This window comes from Phacochoerus africanus, chromosome 2, assembly GCF_016906955.1.
Source record: "Phacochoerus africanus isolate WHEZ1 chromosome 2, ROS_Pafr_v1, whole genome shotgun sequence".
Classification (NCBI taxonomy): Eukaryota; Metazoa; Chordata; class Mammalia; order Artiodactyla; family Suidae; genus Phacochoerus; species Phacochoerus africanus.
The window spans coordinates 279,094,274-279,113,015 of NC_062545.1; the positions used below are offsets into that span (position 1 = coordinate 279,094,274).

The window sequence follows — 18,742 nt, forward strand, 5'->3', positions numbered from 1 at the left end:
CTTTTTGTTTCTGTGTTTTGCCATCTGCACACCATGCACACCCAGTCGCCTGCGGATCACGCCTCTTCTGCGCCGCCCCTTGGTACAGCCTGGCGTGCTGGCGCACCGCCCTGCCCTGGCACTCGTCTGTCCCCTCCCTTCTCCACGTCCCGGGGCGCACACCGCCCTGCCCTGGGCCCCTGACCTGGAAGGAGCGTCCCCGGGGCCGCCCGGCCCATCCAGCCCTTGGTGCCTGCAGGTGGGCTCTCTGCCCCCCCCCCCGCCCCCCGGCCGCTCGCGGGAGGCCCGCCTGCCGCCGCCTCCAGGAGGGCGCCTGCTTTCCTCCTGTCGGAGAGGGTTCCCCGTGTCCCCGGAGCCGGGCTTGGGCGAGCCTTTGAGCCGGGCGAGGGGCCCTGTGCCGAGCCGCGCTGGGGTCCGCCCAGGGGCCGACACCCAAACCACAGCCTGGCACGCGCTCTTTTCTTCTGAGGGCCTTTAAGTTCTGCTTTTAGCGTCCTGGGTTTTGCCAGTTGGAACTTGTCTCTGTATCGTGTCTGCGTGCGTTTTCCCACTAGGTCAGTCCAGGGTCAGCCGAGTCGGTGAGTTTGTGTCCTTTGCCTTAGGATGGACGAGACGGAAGCGGGGAGAAGAAGGAAGGCCTCCCGGGGTCGGGGGGGCCGGGGCCGAGGGAGGCGGCGGCAGTGGCAGGGTGCGCCCTCTGGCAGGTGGGATTTGGGCACAGAAGGGGCAGCAGAGGACACAGGCGGGCAGCTGGGTGCCCCTGCCCTCGCCTGCCCAGACGTGCCGCAGGAGCTGGGGGTGGAGGACCCACTCCGCGGTGCACTGAGCGAGGCCAGGGTCCGCACCCAGGGCTGCGGCCAGGCTGCCACGGGGAACCAGGGACCCCTGGAGAAACGACACCCTCCAGAGAAGCCCCGCGAGCAGCCCCGGCCCCTTGGCACCCCCCTGGGAGGCAGTGAGCTGTGCCCACCCGAGGGCGGTGTTTGCAGAGCGGCCTTCACAACCCTGCCTCTGGGACGTGGCCGGCCCTCCCCTGAACCGCCCCCCCCCCGTGTCTGCCTGTTCTGAACGGCGCCATCGGTGGGGTCGCACAAGCCAGAGGCCTCTTCGCTCTGGCCTCGATCCTCCCCAGGACGATGGGCCGCGTCCCGTCTGCTCACGGGTAGCGGACTCGAGGGGTGTCCGGCTCCAGGCTGCCGTGAGCATTGCCTGAAAGGCTCAGCGTGCATGTGAGCTTTCCTGCCCCCTGGAAGTGGAGCTGCGGGGCGTGGGTTTGTCCTGGAACCGCCAGGTTGTCTTCCACGGTGGCCACACACCCGCCACTCCCCCGGGATGTGGTCCTCAGAGTTCGGCCTTTATCCGACCTCCACGCCCTGCCTTCCGCGTCATCTAAAGCGCGATTCCACTCTATTTTTTTTTAATACAAAGTTGTTTACAAGCATCCAGGAGAGGTCACGGCATCGCCTGTGCGTTTGCTCACGGCTGACTCGCATGACCTTGTCTTGAGGAAGGAAGGACGCCAGCCGCTTCCTGGTCAGTGGATGCCTTTATTTCACCGCCCCTTCCCCGTGGCTGCGCCTGCAGTGTGTGCAGTTCCTGGGCCAGGTCCTTGACCCACTGAGCCGCAAGGGAACTCCTTCCTGCATACACTTTTTTTTTGCTTCCTAGGGCCACACCCGCAGCATATGGACGTTCCCAAGCGAGGGGTCAAATCGGAGGTGTAGCTGCCGACCTGCACCACAGCTCACAGCAACGCCGGATCCTTAACCCACTGAGCGAGGCCAGGGATGGACCCCACATCCTCACAGGCGCCAGTCGGGCTCGTTACCCTCCTTGCTTTCGCTTTGATGCTCTTGATGTGGGTGTGGAGTCCCCGGTGCTTGGAAGCTACGAGTCCACCGTCACCTGGGCCTGCTGCAGGTGGAAAGTCACTGCTCGTTTGTTAATCCTCTTTACATTTAAAATGTATCTTCTCCCTAACATCTTTTAAAATCTGTCCCACAGTCAGACCAATTTGCGGTGCTGCTGGGTGCAGCTCTGTGCGTCTTAATTCCGAGAGGTGGGTGGGCGCCGCCCCCGGGGGATGGAGGGCCTCCATCGTGTCTTCGTCCCTTGGCTGGTCCCGACCCCGGACCCCGGCAGCTGACCTGTCCTCTGTGACTGAAGTTTTGTCTTCTCAAGAGTGTCACGGAGGAGTTGGCGTTGCGGCTCAGTGGAAATGAATGACTGGTATCCATGAGGGCACAGGTTTGATCCCTGGCCTCGCTCGGAGGGTTAAGGATCCCGCGTTGCCGTGACCTGTGGTGTACGTTGCAGTCAAGGCTCGGATCTGACATTGCTGTGGCTGTGGTGTAGGCTGGTGGCTATAACACCAATTGGACCCCTAGCCTGGGAATCTCCAAATGCCACGAAGGCGGCCCTAAAAAGGCAAAAAAAAAAAAAAAAAAAAGAGAATATCACAGAGATGGAGTCATATGGAGCAAAACCTGAGCGGGGCTTCTTTGACTCAGCAGGTGCTTTTTTTTTTTTTGTCTTTTTTGTTGTTGTTATTGTTGTTGCTATTTCTTGGGCCGCTCCCGCGGCATATGGCGGTTCCCAGGCTAGGGGTCCAATCGGAGCTGTAGCCACCGGCCTACGCCAGAGCCACAGCAACGCGGGATCCGAGCCGCGTCTGCAACCTACACCACAGCTCACAGCAATGCCAGATCGTTAACCCACTGAGCAAGGGCAGGGACCGAACCCGCAACCTCATGGTTCCTAGTCGGATTCGTTAACCACTGCGCCACGACGGGAACTCCAGCAGGTGCTTTTGAGACTCAACATGTCAGGATCAGAACTCAGGGGCGTGCCACTCTGCAGACGAAGCACAGTCGGCTGTGCCCTGCAGGGGGCGTTGTGTGGCCTCCAGGTTTCTGCAGTTGCCAGCCAAGCTGCCGTGACCCTCTGAGCAGTTGTTTTCATTTCTCGGCAGTGGCCTTACCAGGCCACACGGTGCAGCTCAAATTCCTAAGAACCTGGAGTTCCCGTCGTCGCTCAGTGGTTAACGAACCCAACCAGGGACCATGAGGTTGCGGGTTCGATCCCTGGCCGTGCTCCGTGGGTTAAGGATCTGGCGTTGCCGTGAGCTGTGGTGAAGGTTGCAGACATAGCTTGGATCCCGCGTTGCTGTGGCTCTGGCATAGGCCTGTGGCTACAGCTTCGTTTCGACCCCTAGCCTGGGAACCTCCATATGCCGCGGGAGCGGCCCTAGAAAAGGCAAAAAGACAGAAAACAAACAAACAACAAATTCCCAAGAACCCGCCAAAACACTTTCCAGTAGCTGCCGAGGTCTGACTTCATTGAACCAAACCCACCAGGGGTGGTGTGAGGAGGGCCCCAGGAGCTCCCCTGCTTTTCCCCGGGAGGACTGGGCGACCCGTCTGCACCCCAGCAGGCTGGCACCAGCCTCAGGCTAGGAGCAATAAACGCCTGTTGTTTCTAAGCTGCTGGGTCTGCGGTCCTGAGCTGCCTGGGAGCAGAGCTGCACCCCCAGTGTCCCCACCAGCAGGTCAGGTCCCAGCTGCCCCAGGTCACACCGTCCTGGTTTTTATCTTGCCTGTCCTAACAGGCATGGGGTGGTTCTGGTTGGCATTTTCCTGACCATCAAATGAACGTAGTTGTAATGCGTCTGTGTCTTCTGCTCAGTTTTTAATTGGGTTGTTCTTTCCTTACTGTTGAGGCTTGAGACTTGTTTGTACATCTGCTGGACACAGAGTTCCGTCAGGTGGGTAATTTGTTCTCCTAGGCTGTAGCTTATCTCTTCATCCTCTTACCAGTGTTTTTCCGAACCAAGTTGCAGGTTTTGAGGAACTCCCATTTGTCTACTTTTTCTCCTGGGGATTGTGCTTCACCAGAGTCTGGAGGTCGTCTAAGCTTTCATAGGCAGTGAACATTTTTCGGCACTTACTGGAGATCTGTGACCATTTTGTGTTAATTTTGTATAAAGTGTGAGGTTGGGGTCTGGTTGATGTTTTTTCATGCAGATGCACAGCGTAGCCTCTTTTCTCCACTGCCTCGTTTCCGTACTTTGGGAAACTTCATTTGCCGCAGTCATGTGCTCTGTCGGGCTCCCTGATTCCCTGTTCTTTCGGCAGCGACCCCGTCTTGATGGGTGTGCGTCCTGGTCAGGGTTAACCCGAGCGGTTGAGTCCTCCGGCTTTAGTCTTGTCTTTCAGAACCGTTTCAGCTACTTCTGCTGCTCTGCCAGTAGGTATAACTGTTAGAATCACTCTGTGTGTATCTGTTAGGATTTTCTTTTTCCTTTTTGGCCGCCCCAAGGCACATGGAGTTTGCAGGCCAGGGATCAGATCTGAGCCACAGTTGTGCCAAGGCCGGATCCTTAACCCACTGAGCTGGGCCAAGGATCGAGCCCACGTCCCAGCACTCTCTAGATGCTGCCAATTCTGCTTTGCCACCGGGGGACCGCCTCTGGTTCCATCTTTGTCCCTCAGTTTCCTCTTTCCTGCCGATGGTGTTGTACACTTATGTGAACATTTCTTCGATTTCAGATTGAGTTTTTCTGTTGTGGTTCTGGCTCTCTCTCTTTAAAGTGTTAGTGGTTGTTCTGAGGATCACAACACTCATAACAGTTTACTTGGAATCAGTATTTTGTTCTTCAACTGAGCTGTAGAAACCTCACCTCTCCACAGGCCCCTTTATTGTTCCCCATGTAACATCAGTGTGTGCTAGAAGCTTCCGCCCCTAGCCTGGGAACCTCCGTATGCCACGGGTGGGGCCCTAAAAAGACAAAAGACCAAAACAACAACAACAAAAAGATGCTTTTTGGTCTTCAGTTTATTGCTTGCTTGGATGTTGTCTGGGTGTGGATGTTTTTGAGTTCGTCCTGTATTGGATTTTCTCAGCTTCTTGAATCTGTAGGTTTATATCTTTCACCATATTTGGGGGAGTTTTTAGCGATTATTCCTTCAAATCACTTTCTCTTCTCCTTTTGAGCTTCCAGCGCTACAACCCTTAGACTCCTTACCATCCCACAGATCCGGCAGGCTCTGAGTTTCCTTTACCTGATCTTTTGTCTCTCTGTTCAGGTTGGACAATCTGTTTTTTATCTTCAGTCAAGGTCACTGACTTTTTCCTATGACTGCTCCTTTCTGCTATTGAGTCTGTCTTGTGAGTTTTAAAACTTTGGTCACTTTACTTTTTTATAGTTGCTGAGATGTTTATATCATACTATCTGTTGCAAAATGTGTGTGACAGCTTGTTCAAGCATTTTATAATAACTACTGGAGGCCATCAGGCAACTTCACCATCCTTGGCATCTGTTGAATGTCTTCTCCCTTGAGCTGAATTTTTCATGGTTCTTCATGTGCTAAGTAGCCATGGATTCTATTCTGGCTATTCTGAGTATGACTTTATCAGATTTGGGGCTGGTTTAATCCCATGGAAAAGAGTGATGTCTTTGTTTTTCCCAGACCCTTATTGGGTCCAGGCTCACGTTCCCTCTGCCATCTGTGGACTGGACCCAGTGTTAGCCCAGGCCCCAAAGCCACGCTCTTTGGGCCTGTCCTGCACATGCACATGTTCAGTCTGGGACTCAGGAGTGACTCTGTGAGCTCTCAGAGCTGGTGGCTTTGTCCTTAGGAGCAGGTCTGCCACCTGGAGGGGTGTCCTGGGCGCTCACGACTGCTTTGTGGACTGTTTCAAGCTGCTTCCTCTGGTCTGGCTGCTGGCCCTCCGTCTGGTCCTCAGCGCAAAACCTGGAGCTCTCGCCACATTGTTCTGTCATGCCCTTCCGTGGTCTGGCCACACCTGGGTCCACGCAGCAGGAGAGCAAGGAGCAAAGTAGCAGGGGCTCTTGCAACCATACCTGCCCACACAGCTAGCAAGGTCCCTGCCTCAGAGTGTGGCTCTTGTAGGTTTCCATGGGCCCCCGTCCCACTTCCACCGGGGCATCCCCTGCCCTGAAGAACAGAGCAGAGCCCCCTTTCCCAGCCCCCACAGCCGGCCGCTCTCATGCACCCACTCCAGAGCTGACAGCTGGACCAATCTCAGGCCCAGTAAACCAGGTGAGTGCTTGGTAAGAGGTGCTGGCTCTGAGGGACTCTGATTCTGCCACTGCCCCAACTCACCTGCTGCGGTGCCCCTTGCCTCTGCCCAGATTTTCTGGCTGTACTGCAGGAGGAGCAGGGCCTCCGGCTTGCTCCCCATCACCTGCACCCAGAGCCTCACCCTCAGAGCTTTGCTGGGCTGCAGGCTCACATGGTGCCAGGAGTGTGGTTACTCTCCTCGGGCAGGCTGGGCACCCACACTCTGGGCGTGAGTCTCCCTCTGCTTGGCCTTCTTCTCTTCAAGTCTGTCTCCACATCTGCCTACTCTCTGCCCACTTCCCATGCCTCCTTGATCCTCTGACACGTTTTTAGACCACCTCTCTTTTTGTCCTCCGCGTCCCAGCTCTCACACAGGGCGGATCTGGTCTGGCCTTATTTCCAAGTGTCAAGCATTTCCCTTGCATCACTCCACCCTTCCTCCAATTTGTCCATTTTCGTGGGTTCCTGATTCCTATCTGGCTGCTTGTGTTTTGTGGGTTCTCTAAGTGTCCTTGACGGCTTTAAATTAGATGTATCTTAAGTCGTTTCCAGAAATCGCCTCAACAGCAGAAGCTCGGGAACAGCTACGTCTGTGGGGTCTGCTGGCTCCTGTCCTGGCCGAGCCTGTGGGCTCCGGGCTGTGGCTCCAAGTGCATCCTGGGTATAGTGCTCGGGCTGCTGCTCTCCTGTCCCCCACTTCCTGCTGCGCTGTGCTCACCCATCAGGTGGTTCTAAGACAAACCCCGGGGCCCAGGTCCTCCTCACTCTGCCTTCAGTGTGTGGCCTGTGCTGGTGGCCGGCTCCTCTGGGCGCTTCACCCTCCTGGCCGAACTCCTCCCAGGCCAGCTTCTCTGACCTTGGGTCTGTGCTCGGAGCCCTGCCCAGCCTAGCTCCCTGGCCAGGTTGGCTCCGACCCCACAGGCAGCCTGGGCAGCCTCTGCTCACCACTGCCCGGGCCCTGCCATCTCCGAGGGCCTGTCCACGTCTGTCTTCTCAACTGCCATGTGGACAGTGCCACGTGAGCTGAGGGCAGCCCCTCACCGTGAGCTCCACGTGCAGCTGGGCTGCTCATCAGGCCTGCTGCCCATGTGGCTGTCCCCACCTGCCACCACCACCAGGATGTCCCGAGACAGACAGGCAGGGCAGGTGAGCCCCCAAGATGGGCCTGGGCCAAGCCTGAGGGTACAGCGGGGGCCGCCCCTGCCCCTCTGCTGTGTCTGTGTTGTCACATGCCTGCCCCCAGCAGCCAGGGAACCCCCTCCAGGACACAAACCCCTGCAACGGGCTAGCTCCCAGGGCACTGAGGCAGATGCAGCTCCTCCTGCTCCCCATGCCCAGCCCTGCCCAGCCCCCACCTGCCACCCCATATCTCTGCAGCCCTTGCCAGGTCCCAGGTCCCGTGTGTCCCCCTGCTCATGGGGAGTGCGCAGTGTTGGCGGGTACGCTCGGGGCCTCGTCCACAGAGGTGGTGGGGGCAGCGGCTGGTCGCACAGCCTGGGGCACAGAAGCCTCCTGTCCGGCAGGCAGGACGGGAGCGCACACAGACGGCACGGCCCCTCCCCACACAGACGCAGGACAGTGCTACACTGTTGCCGAACGTTTATTCAGACCCTGAACAGGTGACCAGTGACATGCAGCTTCCCCGGGCTCATGGCAGCCCGACCTGCACTGTGACCCTGCTGCCCAGCAGCTCCCAGGGGAGGGAGCTGGGGTGCCCTGGGCAAGGCTGGGCACCCCCCCAGGGCTGGCTGGGCACCATGTCCTGCTGACTGTCCCAGGGGCCCGGGCCCAGGGAAGCGAGTGGGTGAGGAGGCGGGGCCCCCAGTGTCCTGTGCCCCCTAAGCCAGCCAGGAGATGCCCCTGGCGGCCCAGCGCTGAGTCCCAGCCGTGGGAGGCGGTGCACGTGTGCGAGTGTGGGGTGGGGGTCAGGCCAGTCCCCTCGCTGTGGCCTCGCTGGACCCCCTTCCTAAGGCATGGCTGCGGCGAGCTTCTCTGTCCCCCAGTGCTGTCCAGGCAGCGGCCAACCCGGACACAAAACCAAGGGCCTCTGCGGCGCGCTCCGTGGGTCCCACCACCCTCAGCGCCTCTGGTTGGCAAACCAGGAAAAGAAGGGGCGCGGGCGCGGGCGTGAGGCCTGATGCACACGCACCGTGCGCGGCGAGCGCCAGGCTTTGATGGTGGCGTCGTCGCTGGCTGTCAGCAGGAGCTCCTGCTCCTGGGGGCTGAAGACCACCGAGTTGACCACGTCCTGGTGCCGCAGCTTGGCCAGGCAGATGTTGTAGTGGCGGTCCCAGATGTAGCCGTGCCGGTCCTCCGCCCCGCTGGGGAGAGTCCAGGGTGAGCCCCAGGGGCCCCGCCCGCGCGCCCCGCGCCCCCCCCCCGGCCCCGCCCCCCCTGACCTGGCCACGAAGTCCCTGCTGACGTCCAGGAAGATGAAGAAGCACTCGTCGTTGGGCGTGTAGGCGCGGTGGGCGCGCAGGGCCCGCTTCACCTCCCGCATGGTCTTGAGGTCGAACACCAGCAGGTCGATCTCCTCCGCGATGGGAGGCGGCTGCATGGGGTCGGCCACCACGGAGCCGCGGGGCCAGGCACGGCTGTTCACGTACAGGTACCTGCGCGGAGCACGCTGCTCAGTACGCGCCTGGGGGCGCCCCGCCCAGGACGCTCGTGGGGGCCCACCTGTTGTCGGGGGACAGGCCCATGCCGATGATGTGGCCGTGCACGTCGATGACGTGGTCCAGCGCATCGAAGAAGGCGTCGGAGCCCCGGCCCTCGCCCAGCACCGGCCCCGCCGTGGTCATCTGGTGCGGCAGGATCTGCTTGATGCCTGCGGGATGGCGGGTGAGGGCGAGCCTGCAGCCCTGGGGCGGCACCTGTGCCGGGGAGCTGCCCCGGGGCCGGGCTGGCGCGGGGCCCCCAGGACCAACGGCGGGACCCTGCCACCCAGGGACTCTGCCCCGCCCCGGGCAGCCGCGCCTCAGGCCCCTTACCGATCTGGTGCGGCGAGTAGGTGAGGCAGCCGGTGGTGAAGACGAGGAGTTTGTTGCCCACGAAGGCCGAGCTGCGCTCGGGGGGCTTCGTGCGGCCCTGGGCCAGCAGCTCGGCCACCTTGGTCTCCAGCGCTCGCTCGGACAGCGGGGGCTGCGCCTGGCCCTCCAGGAGGCCATCCAGGAGGCGCCGCAAGCCCTTGGTGCGGGCCGGGCCCGGGCTGGCCGCCTCGTCCTCGCCGTCGCTGCTGCCGCCCAGGTCAAAGACGCGGCTGGGGGCTGCGCCGGGGGCGTCGGCGTCCAGCAGGAGGTCGGGGCTGTCAAAACGGCTGCAGTCGGCCACCATGACGGTGCGGATGGTGCTGGCGTTGAGATTCTGGATCTTAAAAAGCCGCTTCACCACGTTCACGTTCTCCGACTCCACGTCCTGGGGGCGGGAACGCGGCGGTGGGCACGGGCTGCGGGGGCGCAGCCAACCGGCCACAGGGCCCGCCCGCCCGCACCTGGAAGGCGTTGTTGAGCCAGAGCACCGAGCACGACGTGATGTCGCCGATGCGGTGCAGGTTCCCCGAGATCAAGCTCGTGTCCGTGAGCCAGCAGCCAAACACGTCGTAGGGCTTGTTGCGCACGCGGGACAGCAGCGCGAAGTTGTCTGAGAGGGAGCAGCGGGACGGGGGTAGGGCTGGCGGGGCGGGGCCTCCGGGAGGGCAAGGGGTGGGCGGGGCCTCCGGGAGGGCAAGGGGCGGGGCGGGGCGGGGCGGGGGCGGGAGGGCCGCCCACCCCCGCCCGCTCTCACCTAGGCTGATGACCGCGATCTCCCCCGAGGAGGAGTTGTGGGGCCCCAGGAACACCCCCGACGCCAGCAGCAGCGAGTCGTCCTGGTTGAACTGGGAGAACTGGGTGTAGCTCCAGTTGTAGGGCCGCATGTCCGCGCTGTGCAGCAGCGAGATGGTCAGGTCGTTGTTCCAGATCTGCGTGGAGGGCCGAGTCGGTGGGCCTCGTGGACCCCCGCCCTGCCCGGGGCCCCCGGGGCCCCTCCCCCGGCCGGCTGAGCCGCCATCGGGTTAGGGCTCCGTCTTCGGCCAGGACCCTCCCTCTGCTGGCATATGGGCAGTCCAACCCCAGCCTCCGAGCCTGGGTGGTCCAGGTCCCCGCCCTCCCCATGCGGATGCGGCCCACTGGGCCACCTGTCACCTCTGGCCTGGCGTTCTCTTCCCACCTTCACGGTGCAGTCCTTGGAGCAGGAGGCAAACTGATAGCCCGAGTGGGAGAAGCTGAGGTGCAGGACCTGGTCCGTGTGCTCGGTGAGCGTCTGCACCTCCACACAGGGCACCCTGTCATAGAGCCGCCGGAACTCCTCGTACCAGGACGTGGCCGCTGTTGGGGGGGTCACACTGGAGCCCCAAGCCTCGGAGGCCAGGGCGCCCACCCTGCCCACCCTTTGGCCTCCCTACCAGGCCCTGCGCTTTGAGGCGTGGCCCGGCTGCCCCTGACCACGGAAGGACCGGTGGGCTTCCGGGCCAGCGCAGGTGCTGACCTGGGTGTCGGGGCACGTCGCGGGCCACCTGGTAGTAGCGGTAGAACTGCTCCCGCCATAGGAACTCGTCCCGGGACACGGCCTGCCATTGGCGGCACACCAGCCCCGCGGCCAGCACGTCGGCTGGGCCCAAGCTCAGGAAGATCTGGTAAACGAGGCTGTCGGGGAGCAGGGGTGTGCCCCCCTCGTCCATCGTGACATTCTGCCCAGGCGGCCCTGAAACCAACGTACAGTCCCCTTAGCCACCAGTTGGAGGGCACAGGCCTCTCTCCCACCAACTGCCCTGCTGGGAATTCCATTGGACTGAGCGTGTGCGGAGGGCCGGCTGGCACCGCCCGGGTCTGGCCAAAGATCCAAGAGGTTCACTAAGCCCCCCGGGACGGCCATGCTCCTGGGCCTCTCACGCTCCTGAGGGCCTCCTGCGAGGCCCAGTGATGCGCTGGCGCAGGCATTTTCCAGGTGGGCAGCAGACATCCTCCAGGCCTGGTCCAGCAAGTTCCCCTCCTCAGGGCACAGGCCTTCTGGGCCGGCCCTCTGACCTCCCCGGCAGAATCCCAGGGAGCTATCTGGTTGTTACGGCTGGTGACCGCTCCAAGGCCAAGAAACAAAGGGTCAGTGACTGACACGCACCCTGTCACTCTGACCTTGCCACCCCAGACTTTGGAGCTGTCAGCATGGGACGGAGGTCCTCTGGAGAAAAGACTTGGGGCCGGCAGGACAAGGGCCAGCCCGCCCGCCACAGATGCGCCCAGGGACACCCGCCGGCCCTGACCTCTGCCCTGAGACCTAGGGGAGCCCTGCCTGGCCGGCAGCCGGCCGCTGTGACCACCGCCTGGCGATTTGGGGGCGGGGCGGGGGCGGGGCCGCCTAGCGCCCCCTCCCACTCTCCTTCCGAGGGGCTGCAGGGGCGGGGCCTCGGCTCGGCCCCCCAGTCCCGGCGCCCACGGGCTACCTCGGCAACTCATTCATTGGCCGAGGGCGCGGCTGGGGCCGGGGCCCGGGGGTGCGGGCCTGGGATCAGGGCCCAGTGGGTGACGCTCCCCTGGGCCGAGGGGCTGGGGTCCGGACCGGGGTCCGGACACAGCCGGCGATGATGCTCCCCGGGCCGGGCGCACTCACCGCGGCCGCCTCCGCCCGGCTGCGCTGCCCCCGCCCCGGTGCCCAGCCTCGGCCGGTGGACCCTCTTCCGCCCCCCGTCGCCTCTCTGGCCGCCGCGTCTCTATGATGGAGCCCGCCAGGCCGACGCCCCGAGCCCCGAGGCATCGATGGCAGCGGAGGCCTGAGCTGGGAACCCGCGTCCCCTACTCCTGCGCCTGCGCGTCAGGCCCCGCGCGCTGGGCGGAGCTGCTTCGGGCGCCTCTGCGTTCTCGGCCGCGCCCGAAACAACGCCCCTGGCGGCCGGGAGGGGCGGCGGCCGCGCGCCGGGGCCCGTGGGCGGGGCTGCGCACGAGGCTCACGAGCTAGGGTTCGAGCCCCGGCCCTGGCCCCGGCCCTCCCCGATGTCCCCCCCCCCCCTCCCCCGAGTAAGCGCGTCAGGAACTGTGTTCATGGCCAGGGGATAAGACCAGTTCCTACTTCCGGGAGCTGCTGGCACTTTAAGGGAGATCAGTGTGCACATGGATGAGCACCAGCCACAGTGGAAATCAGGCGGGGACTTGGGGACAGGGAGCGCGAGGTCAACTCGGACTTTGCACACAGGGCATGGTGACAGGGCCCTGCCGGGAAGTGCAGGGTCGAGGTCAGATGTCCAGGGCGAGGCTGAGTTCATGAGGAGCCTGGGGCGGGGGTGGGGGTGGGGGACCCTGGCCCAGGGCAGGGGTTTGGGGAGGCAGGAGGACACACGAGGACTTCCTGGGCTGGGCTGCTGGGCAGCACTGGCCGGTGGACTCTGACCTGGGACTCGATCGTCCTGCTCTCTGCCTCCACCGGTCCTGTCACCGTTGCCGCCGTGGCCATGCTGGTCCCCAGCGCTGCACCCCTCTTGACGCTGCTCCTGGCCACGGGCTCCTTGGGCCAGAGGGCTCAGAGACCCCCTCGGCGCCCATCCCCCATCAGCACCATCCAGCCCAAGGCCAGCTTTGATGCCCAGCAGGTGGAGTTGGGAGGAGGTGGGGGTAGCAGCTCACCCAGCTTTGCAGCCCCCTTCCCATGTGCCCTCATGTGGTCTCTTCCCCAGTTTGCAGGGACATGGCTCCTGGTGGCCGTGGCCTCCTCCTGCCGCTTCCTGCAAGAGCAGGGCCACCGGGCTGAGGCCACTTCACTGCACGTGGCTCCTCAGGGTGCAGCCATGGCCGTCAGCACCTTCCGAAAGCTGTGAGTTCCAGCACAGACCCCCGCCCCCACCCCTGCCCCTCCCTCACCCCTGCAGTGGCCTGGACCAGTATCCTGAGAGGCCCCGCCCGGTTTGGGGTCCCCAAGCCTTCTGTGCCTTCCTCCGCCTCCACCCCCAGGGATGGGATCTGCTGGCAGGTGCGGCAGCTCTTCGGAGACACGGGGCTCCCAGGTCGCTTCCTGCTCCAGGGTGAGGCAAGGGCACCCGGGAGGGGTGCAGGGCTGGGGTAGGGGGTGCGCGGCTGACCTGGCTCTACCCAGCCCGAGGTGCCCGAGGCGCGGTGGACGTGGTCGTCGGGGAGACGGACTACCAGAGCTTTGCCGTCCTGTACCTGGAGAGGGCCCGGCAGCTGTCGGTGAAGCTGTACGGTAAAGGCACACGGGGCTGTCCAGGCGAGCCGGGCGAGCCCGGATGGACGCGAACCCGTCCCTCTTGCTCCCGCTCTTGTAGATGGGCCCAGATGTGGGAACGGGGAGGGGACCAGGAGGGCTGGGGGCCAGGGGTCAGACCGCAACCCCAGGCACACAGCCCACCCCACCCGCGGGTGCCCAGGAGCCCCATGTGTCCTGCACGCAGCCCGCTCGCTCCCCGTGAGCGAATCAGCCCTGAGTGTCTTTGAGCAGCGGGTCCAGGGGGCCAACCTGACCGAGGACCACATCCTGTTCTTCCCCAAGTACGGTGAGTGTCTCCCAGCGGTCTGCCCTGGCCCCCGGGCCCCGGCCCTGCCACCCCTGACCCCTGCCTCGGCCCCCAGGCTTCTGCGAGGCTGCAGACCAGTTCCACGTCCTGGACGGTGAGTGGGCAGCGCCAGCCGGGCGGTGGGGGGCAGGCGCTCCCCGGCTTCCTCCCTGGCTGAGTCTCACCCGTGCCGCAGAAGCAAAGCAGTGAGGCCCGGGCCTTGCCGCCGAGAGAGAGCCACAAGCTGGAAGTGTGGGCACCCGCCACTCCTGGCCGAGCAGGGGCCTCTCCCATCTGCCCCGGATGCTGCCACCGCCCCCCTCACGAGCTCGGGGTGCCACCTTCATTAAACACTGTCGGTCTCAGCCCTGACTTCTTCCTTCCACGCTGGACCCTCAGGGGGCTTAGCCCACCCGTCATCTCATGGACACGTGGGGCTGATTCCTGGGGACAAGACTGATCCCCTGGGGCCGAGTCCACCTTGCCATCTGGCAGCCTGGTGACCCTGAGGGGAGATCATGGGGCGCAGAAAGAGCTGGGGGTCCAGTGCCCCAGCCTGGGGGAAGCAGGCCTGCGGGGGCTGGGGTGAGCACAGCACTCTGGGCGCCCAGGGGATGGTCCCCTGGACAGATCGGGTGGCCCCCAGGAGCGCACCCCTTGCATCTGTCCAGAGTCCCCAGCCCCGAGCAACCTCAAGATGGGCTCTGGCCTGGAGAGCAGCCCCTTCTGGGGTGTAGGGGCTCCGAGGCGTGGGGAGGGGCAGGTGGGGCTGAAACCTGTGTCCTCTCCACAACCGCTGCCTGGAGGAGCTTCCGAGACTGTCGGGAAGAGGCCGGGTGACCAGGCAGGGCCACCCCAGCAGACTGTGCCGCCCTTCCGCACACCTGGGTCCCTGCCACCCTGCCTGTCCCTCGCCAAGGGCCCCCTGACAGCAGAGAAAACGCCAAAGATCCACAACTGCAGACACCTGGTGTCTGAGACCGAAGGGCGGGGAGCACAAAGCAGACCCCCGGGGGACCCAGCTGTCCCCTCTCCATCTCTGGTCCGGGTCTGCCCAGGGGCTCCCACAAGCAGGGACAGCTGCCTGTGGCTGTGGGAGGGAGGTGCCAGGGTCCCAGTGGGCTTAGCCCCGCCTGCCACCCGCCCGGTTAAAGCGCTGAGAGCATCGTTGGCCAGTCCGACAGCCCTGGGGACGCGGGAGGTGCCGCGCCTGCGCCCCGATGGATCCAAGGACCCCTCACCGCTCCTGAGGGAAGCCAGCTTCCCCCCATCCCTCCCCTGCGGGCCTCCCCCCAGCCCACCGAGCGGCTGCTGCTCAGCCAGTCAGCATTTCCCCTGGGCCTTGCAGGCCACTGTGCCTGGCACACACTGCCCGGCCAGAGCACAAGGTCCGTGTCCGCCCCACCCCACCCCCCGCATCAGGAGGAGGGCATCTTTCCCGGGAGAACTTGGGGAGGGTTTGTGTGCACATGGCCCCGTGCTGGGCGCAGGCTGGGGCTGGAGGCCCAGCTGGCCATCGGCTGGGCCACAGCTGAGCCAGGGAAGGGGCCCAGCCGCCCTGCCTCGGGACCCTCAGCATCTGCCTGATGAGTGTTTCCTGAGGTGCCCACTGCGTGCCGGGCTCTGGGCACACAAGTCGGCAGGTCCCTGTCTCCGGGCTTGAGATCCAGGACCCACCACTCCCGACTGTCCGTGAGGCGGAGGGGCACCTGGGAGCCAGACCCCAACCCCAGTCCCCCTGGGTTGCACAGCGGACCGGGCCACCCCAGTGGACTGTAGGCCACTGAGTGGAGGGCCCACTGCCTGGCCCCCCTCCGCAGGCCCACCCACCCCTTGCCACTGGCCCAGTCCAGGCAGGGAGGGGGCTCGGGGCTGCCCCTTGGTGCTGGACTCCCAGGAGGGCAGACAGACAGGCCTGGGGCAGGAGGGGAAGGCAGGGCCCCCCGTAGGGCAGAGCTGGCCGCGGAGAGCCCCCCGCCCGCCCTGCCTGTGTGCCCCAAACTGAAAGGAGGGCGGCTGTGCTGGGGTGTGGGTGGATTCAGGCGGCCGGCCAGGGTCCTCGGATCCCCCCCTCAGGGCTCCTGGAGAAGGAAGGATCCATCCCGCAGGGCCGAGCGTCGAGGGGCTGCGCCAGAGGCCCCCCGAGTGGTCACCAGCCGCAGAGGAGCCAGCCTCTGCGCCCAACCAGTTCTCCCAGTTGGCTCCTTACACGGGGGTGGGAGGTGCTCGCAGAGGGCTGCTATTGTGATACGTTTTATTTTTGCAAAAATATTCAATGAGCCCTCGTTAAATGTTCAAAAACTATGTGAAACAGTTGTAGCTCTAGGTGAATCATTTTTACATAAACAATGTATGGATTATAAATTGGGCTTTGCGGAGTCCCCACTGTGGCTCCCCAGGTTAAGAACCAGCTAGAATCCGTGAGGACTCAGTTTGATCCTTGGCCTTGCTCAGTGGGTTAAGGATCCAGTGTGGCCACAAGCTGTGGTGTAGGTTGCAGATGAGGCTCAGATCTGGTGTTGCTGGGCGTGTGGTGCAGGCCGGCGGCTACAGCCCTGATTCGACCTCTAGCCTGGGAACCTCCATATGCCACAGGCGTGGCCCTGCAAAGACAAATAAATGAATAAATAAAAATAATAAGTTGGGTTTTCCTTTTAATTATAATAGGTGGTTTTTAAATACCTTAGAAGAAAAAAAAAAAGCCTTTAAAAATCTACGGAAACTAGACCGGCAGTCTAACTCTGTAACTGGCAGTCCTTGTTGGATGCCTGCCGGGGCCAAGGACGTCTGACCTGGAGTCCTCTGGCTTCACCCAGATACAGGGCTGTTGTGTCCCAGGCCCCCAAGCCCGTTGTCCCAGAGGCAGTCCCATCTCTGGCCCCGGTGCCGGACACCAGGCGCTGGGCACACTCCCTGCCCACACGGGAGCTCCAGGGGACAGGTGGGCCTGGCCCCCGCAAGGGGGGTCAGGGCGGGACATCGCTCACTGCAGAGGGGCCCTCAGCTCGCGGTCATCCTCTGTCTCCCGCTCCCACTCAGCGCTGCTCCTGCACCATGGGGTGGATCAAATGGGGCTGGGCGGGCGGGGGCACAGTGCCAGCAGTGGGGAAGCCCCGGGCCTAGGGCCCTGCTCAGGCCCTGCCCCGCCTCTGCTGCCGCAGGACGTTTGCCTGCCTGTGCTGAGGGGGGAGGGCTGCGTGGCCAGAGGGCCCTGGGGGACCTGTGAGGGGCTGGCTCCCACTCTGACAGCTGCCACTGCTGCCCCGGGGCTCCCCAGCGCACCCTGAGCCAAGGCAGCGCCCGGAAGGAGCTGTCACCAAGCGAGGCTGAGTCTCCCCCAGCAGGGAGTCCAGGCGCCTGGGGGCTGATTCAGGTGAGTCCTCAGGTGGGCTTGGGATCAGACGGACGTTGGTCAGGGCACGGTTGGCACCTGCGGCGGGAACGGGGAGGCCAGGCGCTGGGGGGGTCTGGGAGCCACTGCCCCAGCTGCCGGCCGAGACGGATGGGTCCTTTGGGAAGTTCAGGGAGACCCAGCAGGTCCTTTGCGACGCCTCTCGCTGCAGCCAGAGCCTCTGGAAATGGGGGAGCTGGGCTGACGAGCTGGGCACAGGGAGTTCAAGGCACTGGGGCTCGGGTTCCCAGACTCCTGGCCCTCCTCCTGCCCTGGGGCTGCCGCTGAGCAGAGGGGCCTTGGCGACCAGGCATCTGGCAGCGGGAGACGCTCCTGGGGGAGGGAGGGCCCCGGTGGGGGCCAGGCCCCTCCCAGAGGAGAGGGAGGCCTGGCACAGAGCCAGGCTCTGAGGCCCTTGGCCTTGGAGGGCCAGAGCTCCTGGTCAGGACAGGCTGCCCCAGGCCAAGGGCTGGAGGAAGTGGCCCAGGACAGTTCTCAGGTCAGGTACAGGCGCTTCCCGCTGTCAGGGGAGCTCAGCATCCACGCTTTCTCCCCTCCCGCCCCCGGGGCTGGTTGGGGGGTGCCAGCCCGGAGCCGGCTCGCACCCTCCCCGACTGTCCTCCAGCCACCCCAGGCCCATGTGTGGGTGCCCCACCCCTGCTAGGCTGCGCTTCCCTGTCCCGCCCTCCCTCTGGCAGGACCCCCCCTCCCCCCGCCGTGGGTTTTGACCGCAGATCCCTGGCCCCCCCCTCCTCCTCCACCCTTTGGCTCCAGGGACTTGGGGGTCAGCGTGGGGGCTGGCAGGCCCAGGCTCTGCACCGTGTTCCCGCGGCGGGAACACCGGGGCCCCGGCCCCTGGGGGCTGGGAAAAGCACGCTCTCTGCCTGGAGCAGAGTGTTCTGTCTTGCAGGGGCGCAGCCGGGGCAGGGCTGATGGGGAGGTACCCCAGGCTTCTGCCCTCAGTGCGGGGCCCCTGGGAGGGGGGCCAGAGGGGTGCAGAGCCCAGGCCTCAGGAATCAGAAGGGCCCAGCAGGCCCCACCTGCCCCCCTTCCCACCCTCCCCGGGCTGGGTCCCAGCATCCCCCATCTGGGGGGGGCCCCGCCCCTGCCCAGCCCACCCTCAGGTCCTCTGCACCCACCTGCCCTCCCGCCCGCCCTGAGGAGGAGGGTGCCGGGGGCACGCCCCAGGGAGGGCACCTGCCAGGAAGGTGCATAAAGGGGTGAACCTCTGAGTCAGAAGCGCCAGTGGCTGCTTCCCGCTCTGTCCCCGGCCGGATGGGGCCTTGGTGGGCCCTGTGGGTGCTGCTCTCCCTGCCGAAAGCCCTGAGGGGCCAGGTGACCCCCCAGACAGCCCTCAGCTCGGTTTTGCAGACCTTCCAGAAAGATCAGGTCAGGGGCTGGGAGGGCGGGGGCGGCCGGGTGAGGGAGAGCGGAGAGCCGTGCCAGCCGGCTTGGCATCCTCACCACGGAGACGCCGCCCTCCAGTGGAAGAGGCCCCATTCTGTCCCTGCCGGTCCCTGTGAAGGGACACAGCCCTGGCTCCTCTGCACAGAGGCTGAGGCCCAGAGAAGCCGGCCCCGAGCCAGAATCTCTGCTCCTGCCGGACGCTGGGTGGCGGCCAGGGGGACTGAGGCAGGGGCACCTCAGAGCACTTGCCTGCCGTGGGGGCTGGGGGTCCCGGGCCGTCCTGGACTCTGCCACCCCCAATCCCTTGCAGTTCCAGGGGGAGTGGAT

General features: G+C 64.3%; 2 protein-coding genes across 8 annotated transcripts; one reads left to right on the forward strand and one right to left on the reverse strand.

Annotated features, from left to right (window-relative positions):
• Window positions 1-7,667: 7,667 nt before the first annotated feature.
• On the reverse strand, window positions 7,668-11,878 carry FBXW5 (F-box and WD repeat domain containing 5). 3 transcript variants are annotated; one of them, XM_047768994.1, is made up of 9 exons: window positions 11,727-11,878; window positions 10,608-10,823; window positions 10,290-10,447; window positions 9,867-10,041; window positions 9,574-9,722; window positions 9,074-9,497; window positions 8,763-8,910; window positions 8,483-8,695; window positions 7,668-8,404 (listed from the first exon to the last, which is right to left on the reverse strand). In XM_047768994.1, exons 2-9 carry the CDS (start codon window positions 10,798-10,800, stop codon window positions 8,161-8,163), a joined length of 1,704 nt encoding a protein of 567 aa, XP_047624950.1. In that variant the 5' UTR covers window positions 10,801-10,823; window positions 11,727-11,878; the 3' UTR covers window positions 7,668-8,160. The 3 variants fall into 3 exon arrangements, with proteins under 3 accessions (XP_047624950.1, XP_047624952.1, XP_047624951.1); XM_047768996.1 differs by lacking the exon at window positions 11,727-11,878 and adding an exon at window positions 11,252-11,275; XM_047768995.1 differs by lacking the exon at window positions 11,727-11,878 and adding an exon at window positions 11,238-11,261.
• Window positions 11,879-11,951: 73 nt separating this feature from the next.
• C8G (complement C8 gamma chain) lies at window positions 11,952-13,982 on the forward strand. Of its 5 annotated transcripts, none has more exons than XR_007133344.1 (7): window positions 11,974-12,345; window positions 12,576-12,699; window positions 12,784-12,920; window positions 13,058-13,128; window positions 13,200-13,617; window positions 13,694-13,732; window positions 13,814-13,982. XR_007133344.1 is itself a non-coding variant. In XM_047768999.1 (7 exons), the coding sequence occupies exons 1-7, from the start codon at window positions 12,224-12,226 to the stop codon at window positions 13,825-13,827; spliced, it is 801 nt and encodes a 266-aa protein (XP_047624955.1). In that variant the 5' UTR covers window positions 12,103-12,223; the 3' UTR covers window positions 13,828-13,982. The 5 variants fall into 5 exon arrangements, 2 of the variants coding, with proteins under 2 accessions (XP_047624955.1, XP_047624956.1); XM_047768999.1 differs by having other exon boundaries at window positions 12,103-12,345; window positions 12,576-12,920; window positions 13,200-13,307; window positions 13,516-13,617; XM_047769000.1 differs by lacking the exon at window positions 11,974-12,345 and having other exon boundaries at window positions 12,427-12,699; window positions 13,200-13,307; window positions 13,516-13,617.
• The last annotated feature ends 4,760 nt before the right edge of the window (window positions 13,983-18,742 follow it).

What these genes read in the sequence shown, in the direction of transcription:
- C8G (XM_047768999.1), top strand. Translation starts at nt 12,224, where the DNA reads ATGGATGAGCACCAGCCACAGTGGAAATCAGGCGGGGACTTGGGGACA. An exon ending in CCGGGAAGTGCAGGGTCGAG is followed by an intron (nt 12,346 to 12,575) that starts GTCAGATGTCCA and finishes GCTGGTCCCCAG; the next exon opens with CGCTGCACCCCTCTTGACGC. An exon ending in CCTGTTCTTCCCCAAGTACG is followed by an intron (nt 13,618 to 13,693) that starts GTGAGTGTCTCC and finishes CTCGGCCCCCAG; the next exon opens with GCTTCTGCGAGGCTGCAGAC.
- FBXW5 (XM_047768994.1), bottom strand. Translation starts at nt 10,800, where the DNA reads ATGGACGAGGGGGGCACACCCCTGCTCCCCGACAGCCTCGTTTACCAG. An exon ending in GATCGCGGTCATCAGCCTAG is followed by an intron (nt 9,723 to 9,866) that starts GTGAGAGCGGGC and finishes GCTCCCTCTCAG; the next exon opens with ACAACTTCGCGCTGCTGTCC. An exon ending in GGCCTGTCCCCCGACAACAG is followed by an intron (nt 8,696 to 8,762) that starts GTGGGCCCCCAC and finishes TGCTCCGCGCAG; the next exon opens with GTACCTGTACGTGAACAGCC.